Source organism: Lepisosteus platostomus, chromosome 4 (genome assembly GCF_059453375.1).
Source record: "Lepisosteus platostomus isolate fLepPlt1 chromosome 4, fLepPlt1.hap1, whole genome shotgun sequence".
In the NCBI taxonomy this organism is placed as follows: Eukaryota; Metazoa; Chordata; class Actinopteri; order Semionotiformes; family Lepisosteidae; genus Lepisosteus; species Lepisosteus platostomus.
In genome coordinates, this window is record NC_142614.1 from 7,456,154 (window position 1) to 7,478,526 (window position 22,373).

Here is a 22,373-nt window from a genome sequence, read left to right on the forward strand (position 1 = left end):
TAGAGTCTGTCCAGATCCAGCTGTGTGATAAGAAGTGTTACACCACTCTGCACAAACATAGTGCCACATCCTGCAGTACAGAAAGCTGTGCACACACACCCTGCAAACGACGCATATGTACACTTCAACACAGCCTCACACTGATAGATGCACACACTGACACAAAATGTGCAGGCACGCAGCCTCACAAATTAAGGACACACATTCTGATGTGTGGATACACAAAGCCATGCTTTGCCATTGTCAAATACACACACATTCTCTTGTCACAGACACTCATCTGACCACAAGCACTCACAGTCCAGAATGCAGCCAGACTCTAGACTCAAGAGGAGCTCCCTACTCTCCCTGACCTCTCCTGCTGCCCTCCTGTTCTCTGTTCTGTCAAAATTAAACTGCCCACTGGATTTTAGAGGATTTAAAAGAAGCTGCTGTTGACTCGTGAAAAGAAATGTGATTTGCCATGTGAGAACCTCCTCACTGTGGTCCCGGGAATTGTGGTCTTTGGTAGGACTGTCGGACTTTGTCTTCACAAACACAGTGACTCACACGCGCACCCACACTACAAAGGGCTGGACTCTCTCCCACAGCTGTCTGAAACAGCTGATGAGAACACACAAGGGGAAACAGCTGATGAAAACACAGGCCGTGGACAGAAAGGGCAGAGAAACCAGAGTCAGCAGAGAGCAGCAGTCTTCTGGGCCAGACCTGAGGCAGCACGGGTCTGCTGGGCTGCCAGGAGCACAAAAAGCCCCAGGAGGAGAGAGACCTTCACACTCTGGGAAAATTAGACGAAGGAAAGCAGCTGCTCACACACGCCGCTGAGATTCTTTGCCCAGATCACGGTGAGTTGGACGCGGCTCCTCTGTAGTTTGCAAGGCTTCTGGTGTACACAGGGGGCAGCCCTGTTGCTCTCACGCACAGGCAGGGAAGGAGGAAAAGGGTTGGACAGGAGGTTACACGCTCTTCTCTCGACTGTCTCCTCCTTCTCTGCTGAGTCAAAGGCCGGGCGCTGACTCGGCCGGGGCTGAGCTTCAACCTCGAACACTGGGGAAGAGTTTCTCCGACTGCAGCCGCGGACGTCAAGCCCCACTAGCGGTGTAATTTCACTTTCTCTCTTCGTGTCCGCCTGGCGTCACCCTCTGTGGAAGCAAGCGACAGGTAAGAAACTTGCTAACCCTTCGCCAAAAGAAAAAAACAAACAGACACAGACGAGCTTGTATATCGGGGGGTGATTCTGTGTGATAACACCCCCCACCCCCGGAAAAAAACAGCCCGAGTTCGTTTGTATAAGCCCGCGTTTTGTTGTCAATACTGGTGTTATTTTGGCATGTTTCGGATAACAAAATAATGAACCTAACAATAATAAATACCGTAGAAAAGGATGTTATTACTTTTTATACATAAACTAAAAAAAATAACACTGGTGTCTGGTAGGAGTTGGCTTGCATTATAATAACATACAGTAATACTGCAGTTTGAACAGTTTGCGGTCAGAAACGCGTTAAAGTTCGGGGCCCTCGGTCTCAGCGGCTGAGCAGAGTTCCTAGTCGGTGTTGGGCTGTCCGGGCGGGTCCGAAAGGAATAACAAACAAGCTCAAGCAATAATGACGACTAAGTGCAGACCACTTTGGTTTTTACCTACCAAAGCGACAGCGCTATTCGGTAATGGATTTAAAGTCCAGGCGCTCTGTTTTTGCACAGACGCCGACTCCTCAAATCAGCCCGTTGCGAAACGAAAACAAACGAAAGACGGATTTCCAATTGAACGTTGCACGTACATAACCCCGTGGTCGCACGCCAGTAAATTAAATAAACCCGACATTGCTGCAAACACGCCAGAACGTGCCTTTTGGGCGTTTTGAAAATCGAGTCTGTTTTACTTTCTCCGCGATCATCAATCCTGTACAGACGGAAGCAGTTCGGAGGCTTCGCCTCCTCGCAGACCTCACAGTTTTCATGCCGCTAGCAGTCAACTATGATGAAGCCGATAAGGACGAAGATTTCAAGCCCGACAAGAGTCATCGTATCAGATATAATACAGAGTAGGTTGAGTGTTGAAGAGTTGTGTATGTGGCACTTGTTGGTTTTTTGGTGTCTTACAAGATGGAGTCCCACCAAGCCCTTTTTTCTCAAAGGACCTCGCTCGAGTCTGCTCGAGGAGCATACGGCCGATACTGCAGGGTGGGCGAGCCGGCTTGCCAGCGCTGTGAATAGCAGGGACCTCAACCGCCGGGCTGAAGGGAGATTTCCCTTTAGCTCAGCTGGCTGGGTCCCTGTTGAGTGACGCCGAAGGCCCGGGTTCGAGTCCCCAGCGGTGGGGGGGCCGACCTGAGGCAGCAGCGGCGAGGGCACATACGTGAACCCCAGAGCGCTACAATAATATAATAGTGTAGGTTGACTCGTTTGCGGTCAGTAACACGTTTGAGTCCGGAGTCCCAGTCTTGGCGGCAGTTCTTTCAGTCTGTGAGAGTCAGTGCTGGATTTCCCATGAGGCACAGCAGGCTCAGTGCCTAGGGCCTGCGAAGGAGGGAAACACTAGTTACGTGATTTAGCATTAGAATAGATTAAAGTGCATCATGTCAATCAACGTCATTCAATTGGCGTTTTTTCAAAGTGAAAGTGCCTAGGGTGAGAGTGAAACATTACTGGAGCCCTGGGAAAAGTACCTGGACTGAATCCAGAGAGGTGGAGTTTTTGAGAAAGGTGAGAGAAAGGTTATACTCAATATTCAAATTGTACACTTTCTAATGCATTTTGCAATTCGAACACAACATCCTGGATTTAAATTCTGCACCTCTGACTGCACATCCTAATGTTGTGTTTGCCTTTGTTATCGCTTCCGCACACTATTTGAGCAGGGGAGATAATGTCCCTGGATGTCAGGAGAGCAGCTGGAGTGTCTCAGGGGGTGACCATCCTCTGAGTGCCTCTTCCTCTCTCAGGCCGGTTGTTGAACATGGTGACTCCAGGCCTCGCACCACCAGCCAGACGTGCAGGGTTTGGAAATGATGTGGGAGTGCAATTTTCTCTCTGCGCTTTTGGTCTTAACTGTGGCTGTGTACAAATGTGTAAGTGAATTGCATTGATGTGACACTTTTCAGCCCAATCTAACTAAACACATACCCGGTTTCATCAGAGAACTTGTTATTTTTGTTATTTATGTTTTTGGAAGTCTGGCCAGCTGCTGCCCACCTTTTTGTGTTGGGCTAACAGATGCTTGTCTAACCCTTTCTCTTTGCGTGCTTCTCTGCCCATCTTCCAAACTGGTCACCACTCCGCGCCAGGGAATGAGGGAGGATTCTCACAGCCCCATTTCCCAGCCTTTTCCATGCTTGGCTTGCTTTGTTTTTGTCACAATCATAAACCCCCCTCTTAAGGCCTCTCCGGCCTTTTCCCGTTTTAGTATTCAAGCCAGACGCTCCTGCCATTCTGGGCTCAGTTTTGGAAGATGGACGCTCTGGAAGCCCGCCTACCAGCAGGTCCTGGATTGGCCCGACGGCATCGGCTTCGCAACAGCGTCCTGACCATCTGGGTCTGGGGCTTTTATTCCCACTTTTATTTTAACCCACTTTTATTCCCCATCCCTGCACTGGATCCCGTTCCAGTTTTTAAACCTTGTCTTGTCTCGTTTGGATTACCCGGCTCTGGACTTTTGGACTACACCCTGGAATTCCCTTTGGACTCCCTTGGACTTATACGCCTGGACCATGCCCCCCCCCGAGCACCAGTGCACAGTCGTCACGCCCCCCTGTTCATCAACTGGTCCAGTTCCTAATCGTCTCCTCCCCGTGTCCGTTTCTCTTCTCTCCGGATTCTACCGTCTGCATAGGGTCCTGATCTACGCTTCTTGACAGTTTTGTGTCCCGTTGGCTGGCTGTGTCTGCCTCCTCCAGCTACAGGTCAGCGGGTGTACTCTGCCACTCAGATCTAGAGTTTTGAAAGGGGAAAAACTCAATTAAAAACATGGTATCGGTATTCCTAAAAGTTACAAACATTTTTGTAGCTATTTCTTACTTGCCTTATATGTAACAGCAATACTAACAATAGGCAACTGAAAAGATCAGAGTTGTGAAATGGCAATCAATATTGTGATTTCATTTTATTGAATATATTTTATATGGTGTCTCCTTCAGGTGTGCTCAAAGCCCAGCCTTGACTCAAACTGCGTTCTTTCTTTTTTCACTTGAAACACCATATACAGCAACCAGGTTGGTCTGTCACGCCTTACAGGAATAAGGAAGTCTCATGTTTGGTGTGTTCTATCAGGCTTGCTTTCTCTTTCTCGTGATTAGCCTGAATTAACGATCCCTGGAGGACAGGAGACTGCAGCGGATACACCAAGGTGAGTGACCACGTTCTTCGGCCCAGGAATCTGCCAGCCTGTGTTCAATCACAGCTGCAATGATTTTCACCAGTTCTGATAAGATAGGCAGTTTGTTGGGTTTTCGTTTGAGTCTGGGTCTGTTAGAGACTGAGCACTGTTCATCAATGCTGAAGGTCTTCAGTTTCCAAATGAGGAGTCGTCAGACTTGCAGTCCTGAGGACCTGAGTTTAGCTCTGGGAGTGTGGAGTTTCATGCCCTCCTCCCCGCCGTCGTCCAGAGTCATGCAGGATAGCAACGAGTGGTTAATTGTTAATTGGTTAATTCTGAATTGCCTTCATCGCTCCACTCTCCTCCTCACTGAGAGCTGGTATGTGGGAAGCATACTGGCGCACTTTGGCTGCCGTCACATCATCCAGGTGGTTCTGCACACTGGTGGCGGTGGAGGGGAGTCCTCACTTTGAGTGGAGTGTCCAGAAAAGGGCTATATAAGTGTAAGCACTTAGTCTTAGTCCTATTCTTATTCTTGAAAAATCAACCACTCCAGCCAGGGCTCAGTGACTTGTCTCTCTTGAAGGGAGCTGGGGTCTACCTCCTCGCTCTGCCCTGCAGAGGCTCTGGTGTCCCTCCGCTCTCCACTCTCCCAGACACATTGTTAAGGCAGCTGGCTTCCAGAACTGGACCCCCTAGAGTCAGGCGGCCGTGCAGGTGACCTAATGCAGTGTTTTGCATTTTTTCTTGCCTGCCGCGTAACTCAGTTGTCGTGATCCGTGTAGAATGTTTCAGTGCTATCACCTGACGGATCTGTTTTCTAAAATCCCCTACCCACCAATTCGCAGGTGTTTCTATGCAGGACCTGGCTGTGAAAAATCCCCAGAAGCCTGGGCTGGTCCCACACACAGCGCTTGCACAGAGGGAGCCCAGTTCCCGGCATTGAGCAGCGAGATGTTGAGGCTTGGGGCATTCCAGTTCAGGAGGCTCCAGCTGTCAGAGCTGCTGCGCTTTTCTGTTTCATTACTGGTGCAGTTTAAAGTTGGTGGTGGAGGGAAGGTTTGGGTTTCTCAGCTCCTGTTCATTCTTTAGATTCCCAGCTGCTATCAGACAGGCTGCCAGTAGTAGGCTGATGTAGTTCAGGTGGGTAGCTGCGTCAGCATGTGTAGACTGCAGGAACAGGTAAATAGGTTTATTCCATAATGAAAAGAGAAGAAAGAAAACACAACATTTTGGCCGTGGAGCCTTCTTCAGGTGTGAGGGAAGTAGTACGCATCATCACCAGCCCAGAAGCAAATGCCACAAAAACTATTTTTTGGGAATTCACAGTGCAGTGCCTAAGAAAGAGTCCAAACTGGTTAGGTTCTGTTTTCCCAGCAGAGCTGTGCTCCATTAGCTCCTCTACCTTGCTTTGGTTTTAGGACTTGAGAACACAATCACATGATCTGGCCAGTGGACAATTCTGGTGTGGCCTTGCCCAGCCTGCCCCAGGTCGAATTCTTGAACGATCCAGGGACTGAACCGAAACTGTCTCTCGGGTGACCCCTCCTGGAATCACCCCAACTTAAACAAACCCCAGGTTTGACCTGTTTTTTGTGGAATTTGCTTCAAGGACTTTGACGTCAGGATTCCTGTCATACCTTATTTTAAAAAGACATGAGTCCATTTTTATACCCTGCATTTTCCTGGTTTTAAATCCAGCCCATAGCTGTTGTATTGCTGTCAATGGCTCCGGCATCAAATTACATATGTTCCTTTCTTCTATGAGCTTTCATATTGCTGTGGGGAAGAATTCTGTGTGCTGACATCACAGCCATGAGGGTGCAGATTCCTTCCTGGCTCCATTGCCTTCAAAACCAAAAGGTCCTCGGTGACGTCCTCCTACCCCACGTTCAGACTTGAACTTCTCCATCAGTGGTGATTTTGGATGCTTCCATTCCACATTAGATGTTAGATCTCTGATTCATAGAAATTAGACCTCAGTGTCATCACACCTCTCTCTCTGTGTGCTAAACATTCAGCCCAGGCTAGGGTCAACAGGTCGCTCAGCTGGTAAAGGCTCTTACTTGAAATCTGAGACGTGTGATTGCAGGTTTGAGCTTGGGTCACTAGCCGACTGTGACCAAGATATTCCCGACAGCAGAGCACAGTTGGCTGACTTCCACCAAATGTAGGGTGGGATTAGTTGTCCAGGGCTCTTTTGGCTCCTGGTGACACAGTGACCCCAGGTAGCCTTGTGGGTGCTTGCAGGCTGGCCTTGGGGGATGATAATGCTAAACAGAGTATCTATTACTTTAAAATGATATCAAAACACTTATTAATGCATTGAAACCTTTGTAGAAAGGAACTGTAGAAATAAATACAATCATTAAGTAAAAAGTAAGTGCACTAAATACCAAGAGAGGTGAGATCAGGAAGGCTGAGCCGATGGGAACGTCTTATAAAAATAACTTCTATATATCAATTCGCCTAGATTTCGGGAGGCAAAATCACAAATTATGTCTTCATATGATAGTTGTTGACCCACTGCGAGATTGATGCACATGCTGGCCACTCCACTGAGACGCTCTGACTTCAAGGAGTGTTTTAATCACCTTGAGAAGGAGCTCTGAAAAGCTCCTCTCTGCTCCTGCAGCCATCACATACCCCCATTAATGAACTTAATGTGTTTTAATGCTGATTGCGCATAATTGCTGAACAGTCCTTGCACCACGTGTTTGCTTTCACAATTTTAGGATGATCCACAGCAGCAACCCCAAGAGGCGCTGTAGTGAATTTCTCACTCACATTTGAACATTTGGGTAAAAAATTTTGTGTTCCACATGGCCAGCAGCCATATCACCCTGCAGCTCCCAGCTGGCAGCCCTACTGAAGCTCAGCAGGTGTGAGCCTGGCCAGTACCTGGATGAGAGACCTCCTGAGAAAAACTAAGGTTGCTGCTTGAAGTGGTGTTAGTGGGGCCAGAAGGGGGCGCTCACCCTGCGGTCTGTGTGGGGCCTTATGCCCCAGTATAGTGAGGGGGACACTAGGCTGTAAAAAAGGTGCCATCCTTTGGATGAGACATAAAACTGAGATCTTGACTCTCTGTGGTCATTAAAAATCCCAGGGTGCTTCTCGAAAAGAGTAGGGGTGTAACCCTAGCCTCCTGGCCAAATTTCCCCCTGGCCTTACCAATCATGGCCTCCTAATTATCCCCATCTCTGAACTGGCTTCATCACTCTGTTCTCCTCCCCACTGAGAGCAGATGTGTGGGGAGCGTTCTGGCGTACTATGGCTGCCGTCACATCATCCAGGTGGGGCTGCACACTGGTGGTGGAGGGGATCCCCATTACCTGTAAAGCCCTTTGAGTGAAGTGTCCAGAAAAGAGCTATTTAAGTGTAAGTAATTATTGAGGGGGCCCCCTGGCGGCCTCAGGGCCTCGGAGCCCTAGTTCCAGGCTAGAGGTCTAATCCGGGCTGAGAGATCAGCGAGGCAAACAAATCCAAAAGGGTAGTCGAGATGACCAACGCCAGATGGTTCTTTGTGTGGGTGGTCAGAGGTCTGAGGGCAAGGCAAGCTCAGGAGGCGGAGAGATTCCTAAATCCCAGCGAGGACTGGGAGTGAACGGAGGGTTTAAATAGTGAGGGAAGAGGAGATTGAATAATGAGGATTAATTGATGCCTAGTTTGCCTATGTCCGGGGCCAGCCCTGCCAGTAAGCCTGCAGAAGCCACCTGGACGGACCGAGACAGAAGGTCAAGGAGGAATATCGGCTTTCATGCAGCACAGTACTCATATCTGTTCTTACCTGTCTTGGCTAAATGTAAGTGTATCAAAATTTAAAGAATTTATGGTTTGTTTTCCTATTATTGTGAAACATGCAGTTAAAACACAGAGTTTTTCAAAGGCTGAATCAAGTCCTGCTCCTTTTCTGCTTTTGACTCTCTCCCCTCTCTGCAGGAGTCTGAATACACCAATGGGTGAACAGAGCAGTCCTCTACAGGTGGATGTGGGGACGGAGGAAACATCTGAGAGAAACCCTAACCAGAATGACAGGGGAAATACAGGAGTGATAGATTTTCTTCAATGCTGCTGTCTGCTTCTACTGACCTTACTATATCTTTTGTTCCGAGGTACCTAAACTGCAATATACTCTTGAAACTAATCCTGAACACGACCCATTCTACAGCGAAACTGCAATGCAGCCTTGTTGCCACCAAGTGGCAGTGCTGCAAAATAGGTCCAAAAAATGACAAAACTTTTCCTGGCTCACTGGGTGACGATGCATTGGTTTTTAGAACATCAGCTCTCCCAGGCAGAACCAATGAATCAGTTCTCTCCCAGTCAGAACCAGTGAATTAGAGTCCACTCCAGCTCATTGAATGGCAATACCTCAGCAGGCAATTCTCTGGTCTTCTTACTTCCCTCATTCAGGCTGTGACCTCTCTCCTCTCTTTATCATTCCACCAGCAATGGTCATCATCACTCTCTGTGTGCTACCCATCGCTGAGATCGCCATAGGTAAGTACACTCTCCCAGGAACTCAAGAAACCATGCTAACAAAAGAGTCCATTGGACTCCTCATTTACTGTGTATCTGGTTGCTAACAGCTTAATGATAAAAGCTGTTTTCCAGCTGTTTTCTAGGCAATTGGTTGGGTAGCTTGTTCTAGACCTCTGCTGTTCTTTGTATGAAGAGCCCTCTATTTACAGTGCACTTCCTATTAGTTTCACACTCGCTGTGGATTGTGGTGTAGTCTTCCGGGATGCCCTTGACAATAAAGTTGCAGGGTTTGGGATTCTTGTTTCAAGCGCCCGTGCGGTCTGCTCTGTTCAAGGACTTGCATGCGTGCAGACTTCCGCAGTCTTCTTCAAGGAAATGGAATAGGTTGGCCAGTCTCTTCCCTCCTGTTTTCTTGTCTCTCTCGCTTCCTCACTGTAGCCTCACTCTGGGCTAGTCTCTCTGACTCTCTGCATCAGTGCGTCCGTGTCTCCCTGACCGCCTCTACCTCTCTCACTGTGTCGTCGCCTGTGTTTTTCTGTCCACAGGCGCCTTGTATCTGAAGGACTGTCCCTTCAAACCCTTTGTTCCCGTTTACCTGCTGGTGATGGGAGTGTTCAGCCTGTTGCTGGGCCCTCTCCTCATCGCCGCCCAGCTGACTGGGGAAAGGGCGCAATGGCTGGGCGTGGCGGCAGTGAAACTGCTGTGCACTTTCCTGTTCTGCTGGAGCAGCGCAGGTACGGTGGCTGTGCAGGGCTGGCAAGGGGAACTGAGGGTTTACTGAGAACCTCTGGGTTAGCGCATACAATCGCTGTATCGTTCTTGCAAAATACCATGCCTTCTCACGCTGGCAGATCAGTTAATGGGACTAATAGATAGACAGATAGATAGATAATACTTTATTAACCCCGTAGGGAAATTCATGTGTTACAGCAGTCCAGCCCTAGACAAGCAAAAACAGACATCAGAATAGTTATAAAACAAAAGACAACAAAATAAATACATAGGTGTGTGCAAAATGTGATGATCATAGTCAATGTAAAAACAATATAGTATATGCAAAATGTGCATAGGTTTATACAGACTGATTGTCCAAAAAGTACAATGGAGCAAACATGCTGTCCGTAGACTAGCAAATGAAGGGCTAACAGTCCTTGCCTAGGGCAGTGTTATACACCCTGACAGCCGCCGGGAGGAAAGACCTGCGGAAACGTTCCCTTGAACACTGAAGCTGGAGCAGTCTGTTGCTAAAGGTGCTCCGCTGCCCAGTAACAGTCCCATGAAGTGGATGAGAGGTGTTGTTCATGATGGCTGTGAGCTTGGTCAGCATTCTCCTCTCGGCCACCGACTCCATGGGGTCAAGGCTCATCCCCAACACAGTGCCAGCCTTCTTGATAAGTTTATTGAGCCTATTTGCATCTTTTGTCATGATGCTGCTGCCCCAGCACACCACAGCGTAGAAGATGGCTGCCGCCACCACTGATTCATAAAAAATGTGTAGCAGTGTTCCACACACACCAAAGGACCTGAGCCTCCTAAGAAAACAGAGTTGGCTCTGACCTTTCTTGTACTTGTCAGTGTTACCAGACCACTCCAGCTTATCATCCAGGTGTATCCCTAAGTACTTGTAGGAATGTACGCCCTCTATGTCCTCACCCTGGATGGAAACAGGGTTCAGCTGAGACTTATTCTTTTGAAAGTCGAAGATAATTTCTTTGGTCTTGCTGGTGTTAATCTGGAGATGGTTAAGATGACACCACTCCACAAAGTTGGTAATCAAGCTCCTATATTCCTCCTCCCTCCCCTCTCTAATACACCCCACAATTGAAGAGTCATCTGAAAATTTCTGCAGGTGACATGTCTCAGAGTTGTACCTGAAGTCAGAGGTGTAAAAGGTGAACAGGAATGGAGCAAGGACAGTCCCCTGTGGAGCCCCAGTACTGCTAACAACCTGTTCGGACACACGGCTCTGTAGCCATACATACTGTGGCCTGCAGGTCAGATAGTCTATAATCCAGGACAGCAGGGGAGTGTCCACCTGCGCCGCCCTTAGCTTATCTCTCAGTAAAGGTGGATGGATGCTGTTAAAGGCACTGGAGAAGTCAAAGAACATAACTCTCACAATGCTCCCTGTCTTCTCCAGGTGAGAGTTAGCTCTGTTTAGCAGATAGATGACTGCATCCTCCACTCCCAAGTGTGACCGGTAAGCGAACTGCAGGGGGTCCAGTGCTGTACTCACCAGGGTTCTGAGGTGGTCCAGTACAAGCCTTTCCAGAGTTTTCATTAGGTGTGATGTCAGTGCCACTGGTCTGTAGTCATTCAAGACTTTAGGGTGCCCCTTTTTGGGTACTGGCACCAGGCAAGATGTCTTCCAGAGCATCGGAACCTTTTCTAATCTCAGGCTGAGGTTGAAGATGTACTGCAGCACTGAACCCAGTTGGTCCGCACAGATCTTTAGCACCCTGGAGCTGACACCGTCAGGACCCGCTGCCTTCCCTGCATGGAGTCTCCTCAACTCCCTTCTGACCTGGTCAGCTGTGATGGATAGGCCGAGGAGGGCAGGGGAAGATGGAGTAGGAGTAGGAGGGATCACATGATGGGGTGACTGAGGACATGAAGAGGGTGTCTGGGGTGAAGGCCTGTGAGGTGAATGGACAGTGGACCCTGTATCGAATCTGTTAAAGAAAAGATTCAGCTCATTGGCCCTCTCCAGGGCTCCCTCACTCTGAATAAGGGGCTTTAGCATGAAATCAAGATTACAGATGCACAGTGGAAACAGTGTTGACGTTAATGATGCATTCTTGGAAGAGGCTTTTCAAAACCCAGTTTGAACTGTTTGAATTAGAGTTGGACCTAATGGTCTTTGAACCTTAATTACAGTGTAGGGTGCAAGCAGTTGTAATTGCCCAGCACTGCTCAAGAGCAACAATATGAACAAGAGCATGTGAGTGAATTGGGGGCAAACTGGCTCCCTCTCTGAATCACTGGCATTACTGGTTATTGAGAGGTATCACAATGCCTTGAGAGGAAGGACAGGATCACGGCTGGTATCCCCGCTGGCAGGGCTCATACAGGAGGGGGGCTGATCAATACAGTGGGTTGCTGTAGGGTGTCTACAGTCACGGGCATCTACATACCCTGCTGTGCTTGAAGAAGCACGTTCTGGACAGGTGTGGCTTTAACATATCACTCACACTGATTCACAGTGGTCTATGAAGGAATGTTCTGCTGGAGGCTCTGGGTCAAACACAGCCAGTTGACAAATCTCCTGCTGTATGTTAACTTCCTTCTCGAGTCATTTCCTCCCATTTTTGTCACTCCCAGGGATAAAGTCCATCATGACCTTGGAGCCAAGTTACCTGGAGAGCAGTCTGGAATATTGCAACAAGACCCTCTTCGAATTCACCAGTGGGATCACTGCTGTGACGTTCGCAGTGGGGTTGCTGTGGTTTGTTTGGACCTGTGGGCCAGCATCATTATTATGTTTAGGGTCGTTTTTTACAGCATTCATCGAGTGAAAACCCCTTTCCTCTGTGTCCTTCATACACACAGCTCTTCCACCTCTTCCCAATGGCCCAGTGTGCACAGTGACAGCTTGCTGAAGCTCCACTGTCCACAGCTCCATATGTTGAACAATCAGAAATTGTGCCCTTGCACACTGTCAGCTAGGTGAGCTCTGGTGCTTCCTAGTGTAATACTATGTTATCATCCTAGTCTTTACAGCTTAGTTTGCTTTTTCAATAAAAACAGCATGAAATCTGTTGTTTAGTTTTATTAAATTAAATTTCAGTTTCAGCACGCTTGTCATTTATTTACCTGTATATAAAAAGCCACTTCTGTAATATCTAATGTAACATGAGCCTGATGGCTTTGCAGATGGTGTTCATCACTAGTAGAAGTGGCAGGGACAGTGGGAGCTGTAGCAGCACTAACACCAGTCTAATTCACACCAGTGTAGCAGCACAAGAGCCATTAGAGATACAGATACCAGGTCAGGTCAGGTAGCACAAGGGCAGTTGTGAAACTACAAGTAGCAGCACTGCAACAGCTTTATCAACCTTTCTAGAGTCTGTCCAGATCCAGCTGTGTGATAAGAAGTGTTACACCACTCTGCACAAACATAGTGCCACATCCTGCAGTACAGAAAGCTGTGCACACACACCCTGGAGTCCACACACACACACACTGCAAACAACTCATATGTTCACTTCAACACAGCCTCACACTGATAGATGCACACACTGACACAAAATGTGCAGGCACGCAGCCTCACAAATTAAGGACACACATTCTGATGTGTGGATACACAAAGCCATGCTTTGCCATTGTCAAATACACACACATTCTCTTGTCACAGACACTCATCTGACCACAAGCACTCACAGTCCAGAATGCAGCCAGACTCTAGACTCAAGAGGAGCTCCCTACTCTCCCTGACCTCTCCTGCTGCCCTCCTGTTCTCTGTTCTGTCAAAATTAAACTGCCCACTGGATTTTAGAGGATTTAAAAGAAGCTGCTGTTGACTCGTGAAAAGAAATGTGATTTGCCATGTGAGAACCTCCTCACTGTGGTCCCGGGAATTGTGGTCTTTGGTAGGACTGTCGGACTTTGTCTTCACAAACACAGTGACTCACACGCGCACCCACACTACAAAGGGCTGGACTCTCTCCCACAGCTGTCTGAAACAGCTGATGAGAACACACAAGGGGAAACAGCTGATGAGAACACAGGCCGTGGACAGAAAGGGCAGAGAAACCAGAGTCAGCAGAGAGCAGCAGTCTTCTGGGCCAGACCTGAGGCAGCACGGGTCTGCTGGGCTGCCAGGAGCACAGAAAGCCCCAGGAGGAGAGAGACCTCCACACTCTGGGAAAATAAGACGAAGGAAAGCAGCTGCTCACACACGCCGCTGAGATTCTTTGCCCAGAATAACTGAAGATCACTGTGAGTTGGACGCGACTCCTCTGTAGTTTGCAAGGCTTCTCGTGTACACAGGGGGCAGCCCTGTTGCTCTCACGCACAGGCAGGGAAGGAGGAAAAGGGTTGGACAGGAGGTTACACGCTCTTCTCTCGACAGTCTCCTCCTTCTCTGCTGAGTCAAAGGCCGGGCGCTGACTCGGCCGGGGCTGAGCTTCAACCTCGAACACTGGGGAAGAGTTTCTCCGACTGCAGCCGCGGACGTCAAGCCCCACTAGCGGTGTAATTTCACTTTCTCTCTTCGTGTCCGCCTGGCGTCACCCTCTGTGGAAGCAAGCGACAGGTAAGAAACTTGCTAACCCTTCGCCAAAAGAAAAAAACAAACAGAGACAGACGAGCTTGTATATCGGGGGGGGGGGGTGATTCTGTGTGATAACCCCCCCTGGGAAAAACAGCCCGAGTTCGTTTGTATAAGCCCGCGTTTTGTTGTCAATACTGGCGTTATTGTGGCATGTTTCGGATAACAAAATAATGGACCTAACAATAATAAATACCGTAGAAAAGGATGTTATTACTTTTTATACATAAACTAAAAAAAAATAACACTGGTGTCTGGTAGGAGTTGGCTTGCATTATAATAACATACAGTAATACTGCAGTTTGAACAGTTTGAGGTCAGAAACGCGTTAAAGTTCGGGGCCCTCGGTCTCAGCGACTGAGCAGAGTTCCTAGTCGGTGTTGGGCTGTCCGGGCGGGTCCGAAAGGAATAACAAACAAGCTCAAGCAATAATGACGACTAAGTGCAGACCACTTTGGTTTTTACCTACCAAAGCGACAGCGCTATTCGGTAATGGATTCAAAGTCCAGGCGCTCTGTTTTTGCACAGACGCCGACTCCTCGAATCAGCCCGTTGCGAAACGAAAACAAACGAAAGACGGATTTCCAATTGAACGTTGCACGTACATAACCCCGTGGTCGCACGCCAGTAAATTAAATAAACCCGACATTGCTGGCCGTTTTGAAAATCGAGTCTGTTTTACTTTCTTCGCGATCATCAATCCTGTACAGACGGAAGCGGTTCGGAGGCTTCGCCTCCTCGCAGACCTCACAGTTTTCATGCCGCTAGCAGTCAACTATGATGAAGCCGATAAGGACGAAGATTTCAAGCCCGACAAGAGTCATCGTATCAGATATAATACAGAGTAGGTTGGGTGTTGAAGAGTTGTGTATGTGGCCCTTGTTGGTTTTTTGGTGTCTTACAAGATGGAGTCCCACCAAGCCCTTTTTTCTCAAAGGACCTCGCTCGAGTCTGCTCGAGGAGCAGGGGGGCTTTGCTGCAGACTCCAGCCACTCTCTGTGTAAAGACGCTGAATGCTCGGTCCTTGCCCTGCAGCTGATCTGAAGTCCTCCCACAGTGGAGGTTCCCCGCAGCAGAGCTCCTGACTCCCACGATCGCTGCGCTGAGCCCACAGGTCGCTGGGCTACACAGCCTTGGCAAGATCGTCTCTACCCCGGGGTTGGAGTTGCGATGTCCCTCCAGTAAAGGCACAAGTGAAGAAGACAGCCGTGTCTGAGGAAGGAAACCAACTAGAGACTTCAAATGAAGTTCCTTACAAGGAGTTAGGAAGCCTGTCTTTCCCGGTTCCGGGACTGGGGTGAAACTAAGCCAGCAGGGGTCCCCAGGTCCAGGATGGGGGGGATCCCCGATCACTCTCCGTGATCGCACTGCTGGAAGTGAGTTAGGGGTGACCGGACAGACCTGCTGGGCGGGTTTGGGACCAGAGCTGGCCGCCCCTGCGTTTGCAGAGCCCCGTGTCAGTCAGGTCTGCGCTGCACACATCGGCCCCATTGTCAATCCCTGATAAGGCCGATGCTGAATGCAAATAACTCCGGGCTCGGCTGCCGGCGGATCGGCTCCGTTTCAAACGCGCCAGCTGATTTCGCGGCCGGGCCGTCCCCGCTTCCTGATCACAGCCAGCCTGAGGTGCTCGTGGGTAACTCACTCAAGGGCTGACCTACCCTGCGGCGTCGCGGGCGAGGTGACCCCGGGTTATTACCAGACGTCTTCGAGTGTGACGCCGGCCCGGCCCGGGTCCTGGTTTACACGCTGCGCCGCTGGCTGCCGCTGGGGACGACCTCTGGAGCCTGGAGCCGGTGCCGTTCAGCCGGGTCGATACAGCGTTGGATGGAGCTGGGGAAGACGAGGGTCGATCGCTGTTGGAAAGATCTTGCCGCCCACTTCCTTGGCTGCCTCCTGCTTCCCAGTTACTCACCAGGGATACTGCCGAGAGCCAGGGCTGTGTGTGAAGGCTCCAGCCTGGCCCATTCCAAGCCCAGAATCCTGCTCCGTCTTCAGAACTGACAGGCTCTGCTCTGCTTTGCACCTTTCAAATCCAGGCAGCTGTCGACCGGGCTCAGCGTGATGCAAAAAGTCTGGACTGTGCATGGGGTCTGCTTTCCTGTCAGAGCACCACACAGTTTGTGTGTTTGTTTCTACCAATGCCACTGTGTGGGGGTTGATCTCAAACCCCCGTGAAGAAAAAGCATTGTGTGAACTAAAATGTTGGTCAGCAATTTTAACAGAAATAGATTGTGTGGTTTGGAACATTTTCCTCCCCTGGGTGCATAGTATTGCCTCTAAAACAATCGTGCTTTCGACTTTATTACAGCTATATTATATGGCAGTTCAGGTCAACCTTAAGATTAGCATGTTTGCTGTGGGATGAAAGTCTGGAGTAAATTGATCGCTCTGTTCTCATTTTGTACCTCTGCTGTGTTGACACGTCCCCCTGCAGACGCTTGCTGTTTATTTCAGTGGGGTAAAGTGTTATTCCGTTCTAACTCGACACCCTTGGCGTGTCACATGAGGAAGATCACGATTCTGCACGGGAAGGAGGAGTCCTCTTCCTGCACGTCGAGCTGCAGAGCAGTGTGTTTCACGGGCACTGGCCTTAATGACATTAGGACGGATGTCAAAGTTAACGCTTCAAATTGAGCTCCCAAATACCCGCCCTCCCCCCACGCTTGCCTTGCAGCAGAACGGCGGGTGGAAATCGTGAAACCTGAAATTGCCGTTGTTCTGCAATTTGAAGAATGTCTTGTGACACTCCGACAGAAAGAAGAAGAAAAAAAACTTTCAAGCTGGGGAAGAGCTCTGAGAGGTGGTTTTGAACTTCCTGCACTGGGCGCGTGTTAAAAAAAAAGTCTGTTCAGACACGAGCACCGGCCCCAGAGCAGGGGGCTGATCCTGTGAAAGGACTCCGTGCTCCGTTTCTCAAAACCAGGCGGCTTGCTTGTTTTTGGACGGCCAGTCTGAGATGTGGTCGGAGCCCTTGCTCTATATATGAGCAGAATTGGGTTTCTTGGCAGTACTGGAAACCTTAAGGTCTTATTTCCTGCTTGCACCTCTGCAAAAACTCTGGGCAGCCAGAATCTTGTCCATTGGGGGAAAAAAAAAAACCCTTGGAAACCTAAAAGCTCAGCAGTGAGAATAGGCTAAAATTCTTAGAAGCTTAGAAGTGTTTTTTGTTGCCTGTACAGAAATTGCTTTGTAATGGAAACTTGAAGAGTATGTTCTGCCTCTACCTTAGCATCTGCCCTGGTTTCACTTCGGTGTACCTTGTGATGCTACTTCTAAATGATCAGGACTGTTCTCTTTTGGTCGGTAATCAGTCTGTGGGCACGTGCTCTGTGCAGTATCCCGGAGAGGTGGTGCACTCCTGAGGTGAAAGAGACGCAAAATACAATTCCCAAATTGCATGGGTGGGGAAAAAGCCCCCGATTTCCTTTGTAACTGAATTGAAGGACTGCATTAGTGGCTCCCCTCTTTGTCTCCGGGCTGCTGTTGACTCACTGTCGCCTTCCGCAGGGCTCTGACCACCAATCAAGATGGAGGAACGGGGGAATCTGCTCCGACAAGTCCCCAGACCGCCTCGGGTCAGCACCCCAGTCCTAGGTACGCTTCTGTCCTCCGCCATCTGTTGCTGTGGTTTTCAGGTGATCGACTCTTTGCACTGTATCACTGGATCTGAAATCGCCTGCACTGCCTTGTACAGTAAGTCAGCCATGTGGGAGCCTGATGTATATGTCAGGGGAGCTGATCTGCTGGGGCAACTGCTTAAAGGGGAACTGAATGTAAAATGGACACAGTAACTTGTAAGACCTCCAATTTATTTCACTAAATAGACTAAATTTTCCAGGTGTGTTCAGCGCCATGTTCAACGATTCAGAACAAGGCAACAAAACCTTTGGTGATGTGATACAGGCTTATTACAGTGCATACAAGCAGGTTTGTAAGCCATTCTCTTTTAATCCAATGGAAAGATGGCTTTCAACTTGAAGACAATTTTCTCACCAAATACTGCTTACTCAGGTTGGAACGTTTCTGCGGTGAAACGTCTCACATCCCATTATATCAGTCATTACAGTGACTAGTGAGCAGGAAGGGCCGCATTACATCACAATTTGTGGGAACTCCAATGCAAGTTTGTGACAACATGGTGACTTGCAGTACTTTCACAAAGTTAACGATTTTGTGCTTAACTTGAAATCTGTTAAAAAAAATTCTATAATGTCAATTAATTTATTTTATTACTGAGATTTAATAAAAGGTCTGAGAAAATGGAACTGCAGCTCCCCTTGAATCCATGTTGGTACAGTATAGAAGCATAAGAGCTTCTTCGTTAATAGTGCATTAACAGGGTGGAGTAGGGAGGAAACATTAGTGTTCAGCCGGTTTTCATTGGCTGATGGGTTTCAGGGCAACATACATCAATAATGTGCTTCCCCTCTGTACTCTCTTCCTTGGAGGAAATTTGCATGCAATTCAAAAGCAAAGAACTTGCCAAACTAATTCACTGATCTGTTTAGTAAATTCCGCTCATATGCTAGAAATGCAAATAAACTATGGAAACTCACTACCTGAAGCAATATGCCTTTTTAATCTCACTCTTCAAAAGACATTGAAAACATATCTCTTCGGGCTAGTGTTTCCTAACTTTTCATACTGGTGGTGTTTTCTCTGTTCTTCAGTGATCTCCAAGATTATCATGATTGCATTGCCCGTTGCACAGATTGTCATAGGTAAGAGAGCACGGTGTATGGGTTGGTATACAATATGCTCCCTCTTACACTGTCTCACTGCTTCACACTGCCTCCCTGCCTCCTTTCACCTCCGATTCTCTGACCTGAGTCTCTGTCCTCCCTGCCTCCTTTCACCTCTGATTCTCTGACCTGAGTCTCTGTCCTCCCTGCCTCCCTTCACCTCTGATTCTCTGACCTGAGTCTCTGTCCTCCCTGCCTCCCTTCACCTCTGATTCTCTGACCTGAGTCTCTGGATCTCTGTCCTCCCAGCCTCACTGCCTCCCTTCACCTCTGATTCTCTGACCTCAGAGTCTCTGGATCTCTGTCCTCCCTGCCTCACTGTCTCTCTGCCCCTCAGTCTAATGGCCTCCCTGGGGGTCCTGCTGTCTCTGTGCATCTCCCTCACTCCTTGTCTCCTGTCCTGGCTGTGTCTCAGGCACCCTGTACCTGCACGACTGCCCCAGCCAGCGCTACATCCCCATCTACCTGCTGGTGACGGGGGTCTTCTCCGTTGTCCTCAGTCTGCTGTCCTGCCTGCCCTGCGCCAAGGAGGAGGAGGAGGGGGGCAGCAGCAGCATGCTGAGCAGCCTGTGCACCACCTGGAACTCCCTGACGTCTCTTTTCCTGTTCTGCTGGTTCATCGCAGGTGGGGCGGCGTGCCAGGGGGAGGGAGGGAGGGAGGGAGGGAGGGAGAGAGGGAGAGAGGGAGAGAGGGAGGGTTCTTCCTCATTCTGAGGTTTGATCACCACGGCTATCAATCTCAGTCCGGGTATAAAAGGACCTGCTGCCTAGATTTTCACGGCAATCGTATCGTGATCTGTGTCGAAGAAGCTAACGTGCCCGGTGAGATAAGGAAGTGACTCGTTGCCTTGCACCCTGGAATGTCATTTAGATACTAACGAGAGGGCCTAGCTACGATAGAAATAACCACCAAAACGAGTCCTTCAGGAAGTATGGCAAACTGTGCAAACAGCTCCTTCAGAGGCGTATTTGTGTAGTAGTTATGGGAACCTGCGACGGTCTAGCCCTGGTGCCAGCTAGCCGGGCTGCGAGATCAAGCAGGGACCTGACTGCGAGCTGCTCGAGTGGGGGTGGTGCCTGAGATGTTTATCCTTCTGGCCCGCAGGCAACGTCTGGATCTATTCCATCTACCAGCCCAATTACACGAGAGGAGAGCCCGACTTCTGCAACAAGACGCTGTACCTCTTCGCCTTCTGGACCACCACGCTGGTCTACATCTTCCTGGGGCTGTTCATGGTGGGGGGGTGCATTGTCATGATGATAGTCTGCATTTGCAGAGCAGTGGAGGCTTAGGGGGGTGATGACGTTTACATGTATACCTCCCCCACCCCCCCCTTCCCTAAAAGGAGAATCCCTGCACTTTTCACCCAACTCTCTTTCTCACTTACTGGGCTTTAAAACCACAGTGGACTTTTCTGGCTCCTTTTTTTCCCCGTGATGTTTTAATCCCCAAATCCTAACTGCGCCAAGGCGAAACTTCATGCACAGCACCTAAACATGTTTGGGGGGGAGGGTGTATTTTTTATTCCTTATTTGAAGAGGTGGGTGCACTGTTTGGGAGTCCTCTTGCTTTGTGCATCACGGTGCCTAGCCTCCAGATATTTAAGTCGAAGCGTTCTTGGTTTCGCCCTCGGCATCTCGGCCTGCTTTCAGGGTGATCGAGACCCTCCCTGTCTGTCGCTAGTAGTCGCAGGAGAGACCCCAGCTGTAACTGCGTCTGTCTGCTCCAGGCAGGGGGAAGGGGCTTCTCCTTTGGGACAGACCGCCTCCAGATGGCCCCACTGGGCACTGTGTGAGCTGGAGTCGAACAGCAAGGGGTACAAGACTTCATCACTTGCTAGTGGGGTTGCAGTTGAATCTGCCGTCGCAGAAAGACAGATTGTCTGCAGAGGTCACAGCAGGAAAGACTCACCAGGCCGTACACCCGGGACACTTCTCAGAGCAGCCAGGCCGAATCCAGGAGGGGCTCTGTGTCACATTTTTGTTTTCCTCGCTGTAATTAATTCACGTCTTCTAAATGCCTTGTTTCTCAAATAAAACCGACACGTGTTTCACACCAGCACCCCCGAAATTTCAGGGTTCACAATGAATTTCGCCCTTCCTGTTGCTGGCTGTACGCCCCCCGCCTGGTTAAGCTGAGCCACCTTGCAGGAGGTGAGCCGGCAGACAGGCCCTCGCAGGCATTGATCTGTTCTGTTTCAGGGGAAGTCACAACATGTTGTGAAGTGTCACGTGTGTGTGCGCGCGTGCACTCGTTTGCACACACAGACCACTTCCTCCTCTCCCACACAGAGGCACAGTGGCTCGTCACCTTTGACCTTTAAGAAAGGGCACTTTGGGGTCTGTGGTGTCCAGCTGTTAAAGTTGTTCAGTTGTTAGAAGATAGTACTTGAGTTTGCACTGATTCCAGAAACACAAGGGTGGAGCCTTGGGATGACTGGTACTGACATGATGTGCCCTGAAGAGGGTGCTGTTGCTGTACAATTATGTCGTCAACAGGAATGGGCTGAGAGGGGGACAAATACTGGCTGTTCTTCTGAAAATGCTCCTTGCAATAGAAGTACTGAAGAAGAATCAAACAAGTATTGTGTAGCTCTTCAAAACCCATCAGGAATGCAGTACTACTACCCTGCCCCTACTAGCCTCACTGTCCGCAGTGCTATTGCACCACTCACTATGCACCTGTAAAATGATGGTTTTCAGAATCGGTCCTGGAGGCTCACAGCCTGTTGCTGCTGACCTGGGAAAAGCTGAATAGGCTCAATTAAAGAAACTGCGAAATTAGCTAATTCTGCCCTGTAAAGACCTGATGTGAAGAACACCAGATTTTCATATTATTTTCTCACCTTGTATCATTGATCAAGTTCTCCTGTAGGAAATCATTGTGGGACATTATTATTGGAAAATAATATATGATAATATTATAAGAGGTCACTGTGTGATGCTGAGAATGTGCTGCGAATCTTTCGACTTCTGAAATATTTTGTAATCGTAATAAAATGTCTGGAAGGCTGAACGGTGGAATGTCTGTGTTTTGTGATGGTTTGTGAGTCTAGGTCATTTAAGTCTTCTGATGTCTGTGTTCCTTCTGGATCTAAGAAGTTCAGTAAAGTAACTGTGTCAGCTGTGGAGCCTTCTTCAGGTGTCGGGCTTCACAGCCGAAACGTTGTTTCTTCTCTTCTCTTTTCAGCATAGAATGAACCTTTACTTGTTCTTCTGCATTTGATTACATTTACTATTATCAATAGCAGGATCCTATTGGATTGCATGGAATGTTGTCTAGTCATCAGTGGTTCTTCCTTCTAGTTGTTTGACTCCTGTTATGCTACCAGGAGCTCATTCAGAAATCATGGCTACTTTACATGTGGAGGTGTCCTACAAACTCAAGAGCGTTTAACAGTCCCTGGGATGTGCTAACTTGTTGCCACTTGGTCAGGCCTTTTGCTATCTGCCTGACTGTACTGATGACACATTTATTTATTGTACATTATTTATACACTAAATCAGATAACTAATACTGCTGCTAAAATTGACAATATTGAGGTTGTGCTCACAGGCATTC

The 22,373-nt window shown here is 48.9% G+C and overlaps 2 protein-coding genes across 10 annotated transcripts; both read left to right on the plus strand.

Annotated features, from left to right (window-relative positions):
- The first annotated feature begins 226 nt into the window (after positions 1-226).
- On the plus strand, positions 227-21,827 carry LOC148672352 (transmembrane protein 272-like). 2 transcript variants are annotated; one of them, XM_088628017.1, is made up of 5 exons: positions 227-845; positions 17,577-17,663; positions 18,740-18,790; positions 19,227-19,436; positions 19,917-21,827. In XM_088628017.1, the coding sequence occupies exons 2-5, from the start codon at positions 17,597-17,599 to the stop codon at positions 20,102-20,104; spliced, it is 516 nt and encodes a 171-aa protein (XP_088484143.1). In that variant the 5' UTR covers positions 227-845; positions 17,577-17,596; the 3' UTR covers positions 20,105-21,827. The 2 variants fall into 2 exon arrangements, with proteins under 2 accessions (XP_088484143.1, XP_088484142.1); XM_088628016.1 differs by lacking the exon at positions 227-845 and adding an exon at positions 13,490-14,051.
- Positions 860-12,589, plus strand: LOC148672353 (transmembrane protein 272-like). Of its 8 annotated transcripts, none has more exons than XM_088628011.1 (7): positions 3,413-3,902; positions 4,137-4,345; positions 5,164-5,894; positions 8,255-8,427; positions 8,765-8,815; positions 9,343-9,531; positions 12,119-12,589. In XM_088628011.1, exons 4-7 carry the CDS (start codon positions 8,271-8,273, stop codon positions 12,310-12,312), a joined length of 591 nt encoding a protein of 196 aa, XP_088484137.1. In that variant the 5' UTR covers positions 3,413-3,902; positions 4,137-4,345; positions 5,164-5,894; positions 8,255-8,270; the 3' UTR covers positions 12,313-12,589. The 8 variants fall into 8 exon arrangements, with proteins under 8 accessions (XP_088484140.1, XP_088484141.1, XP_088484137.1 ...); XM_088628013.1 differs by lacking the exon at positions 5,164-5,894 and having other exon boundaries at positions 4,137-4,211; positions 4,296-4,345; XM_088628014.1 differs by lacking the exons at positions 3,413-3,902; positions 5,164-5,894 and adding an exon at positions 860-1,161 and having other exon boundaries at positions 4,296-4,345.
- Positions 21,828-22,373: the final 546 nt, after the last annotated feature.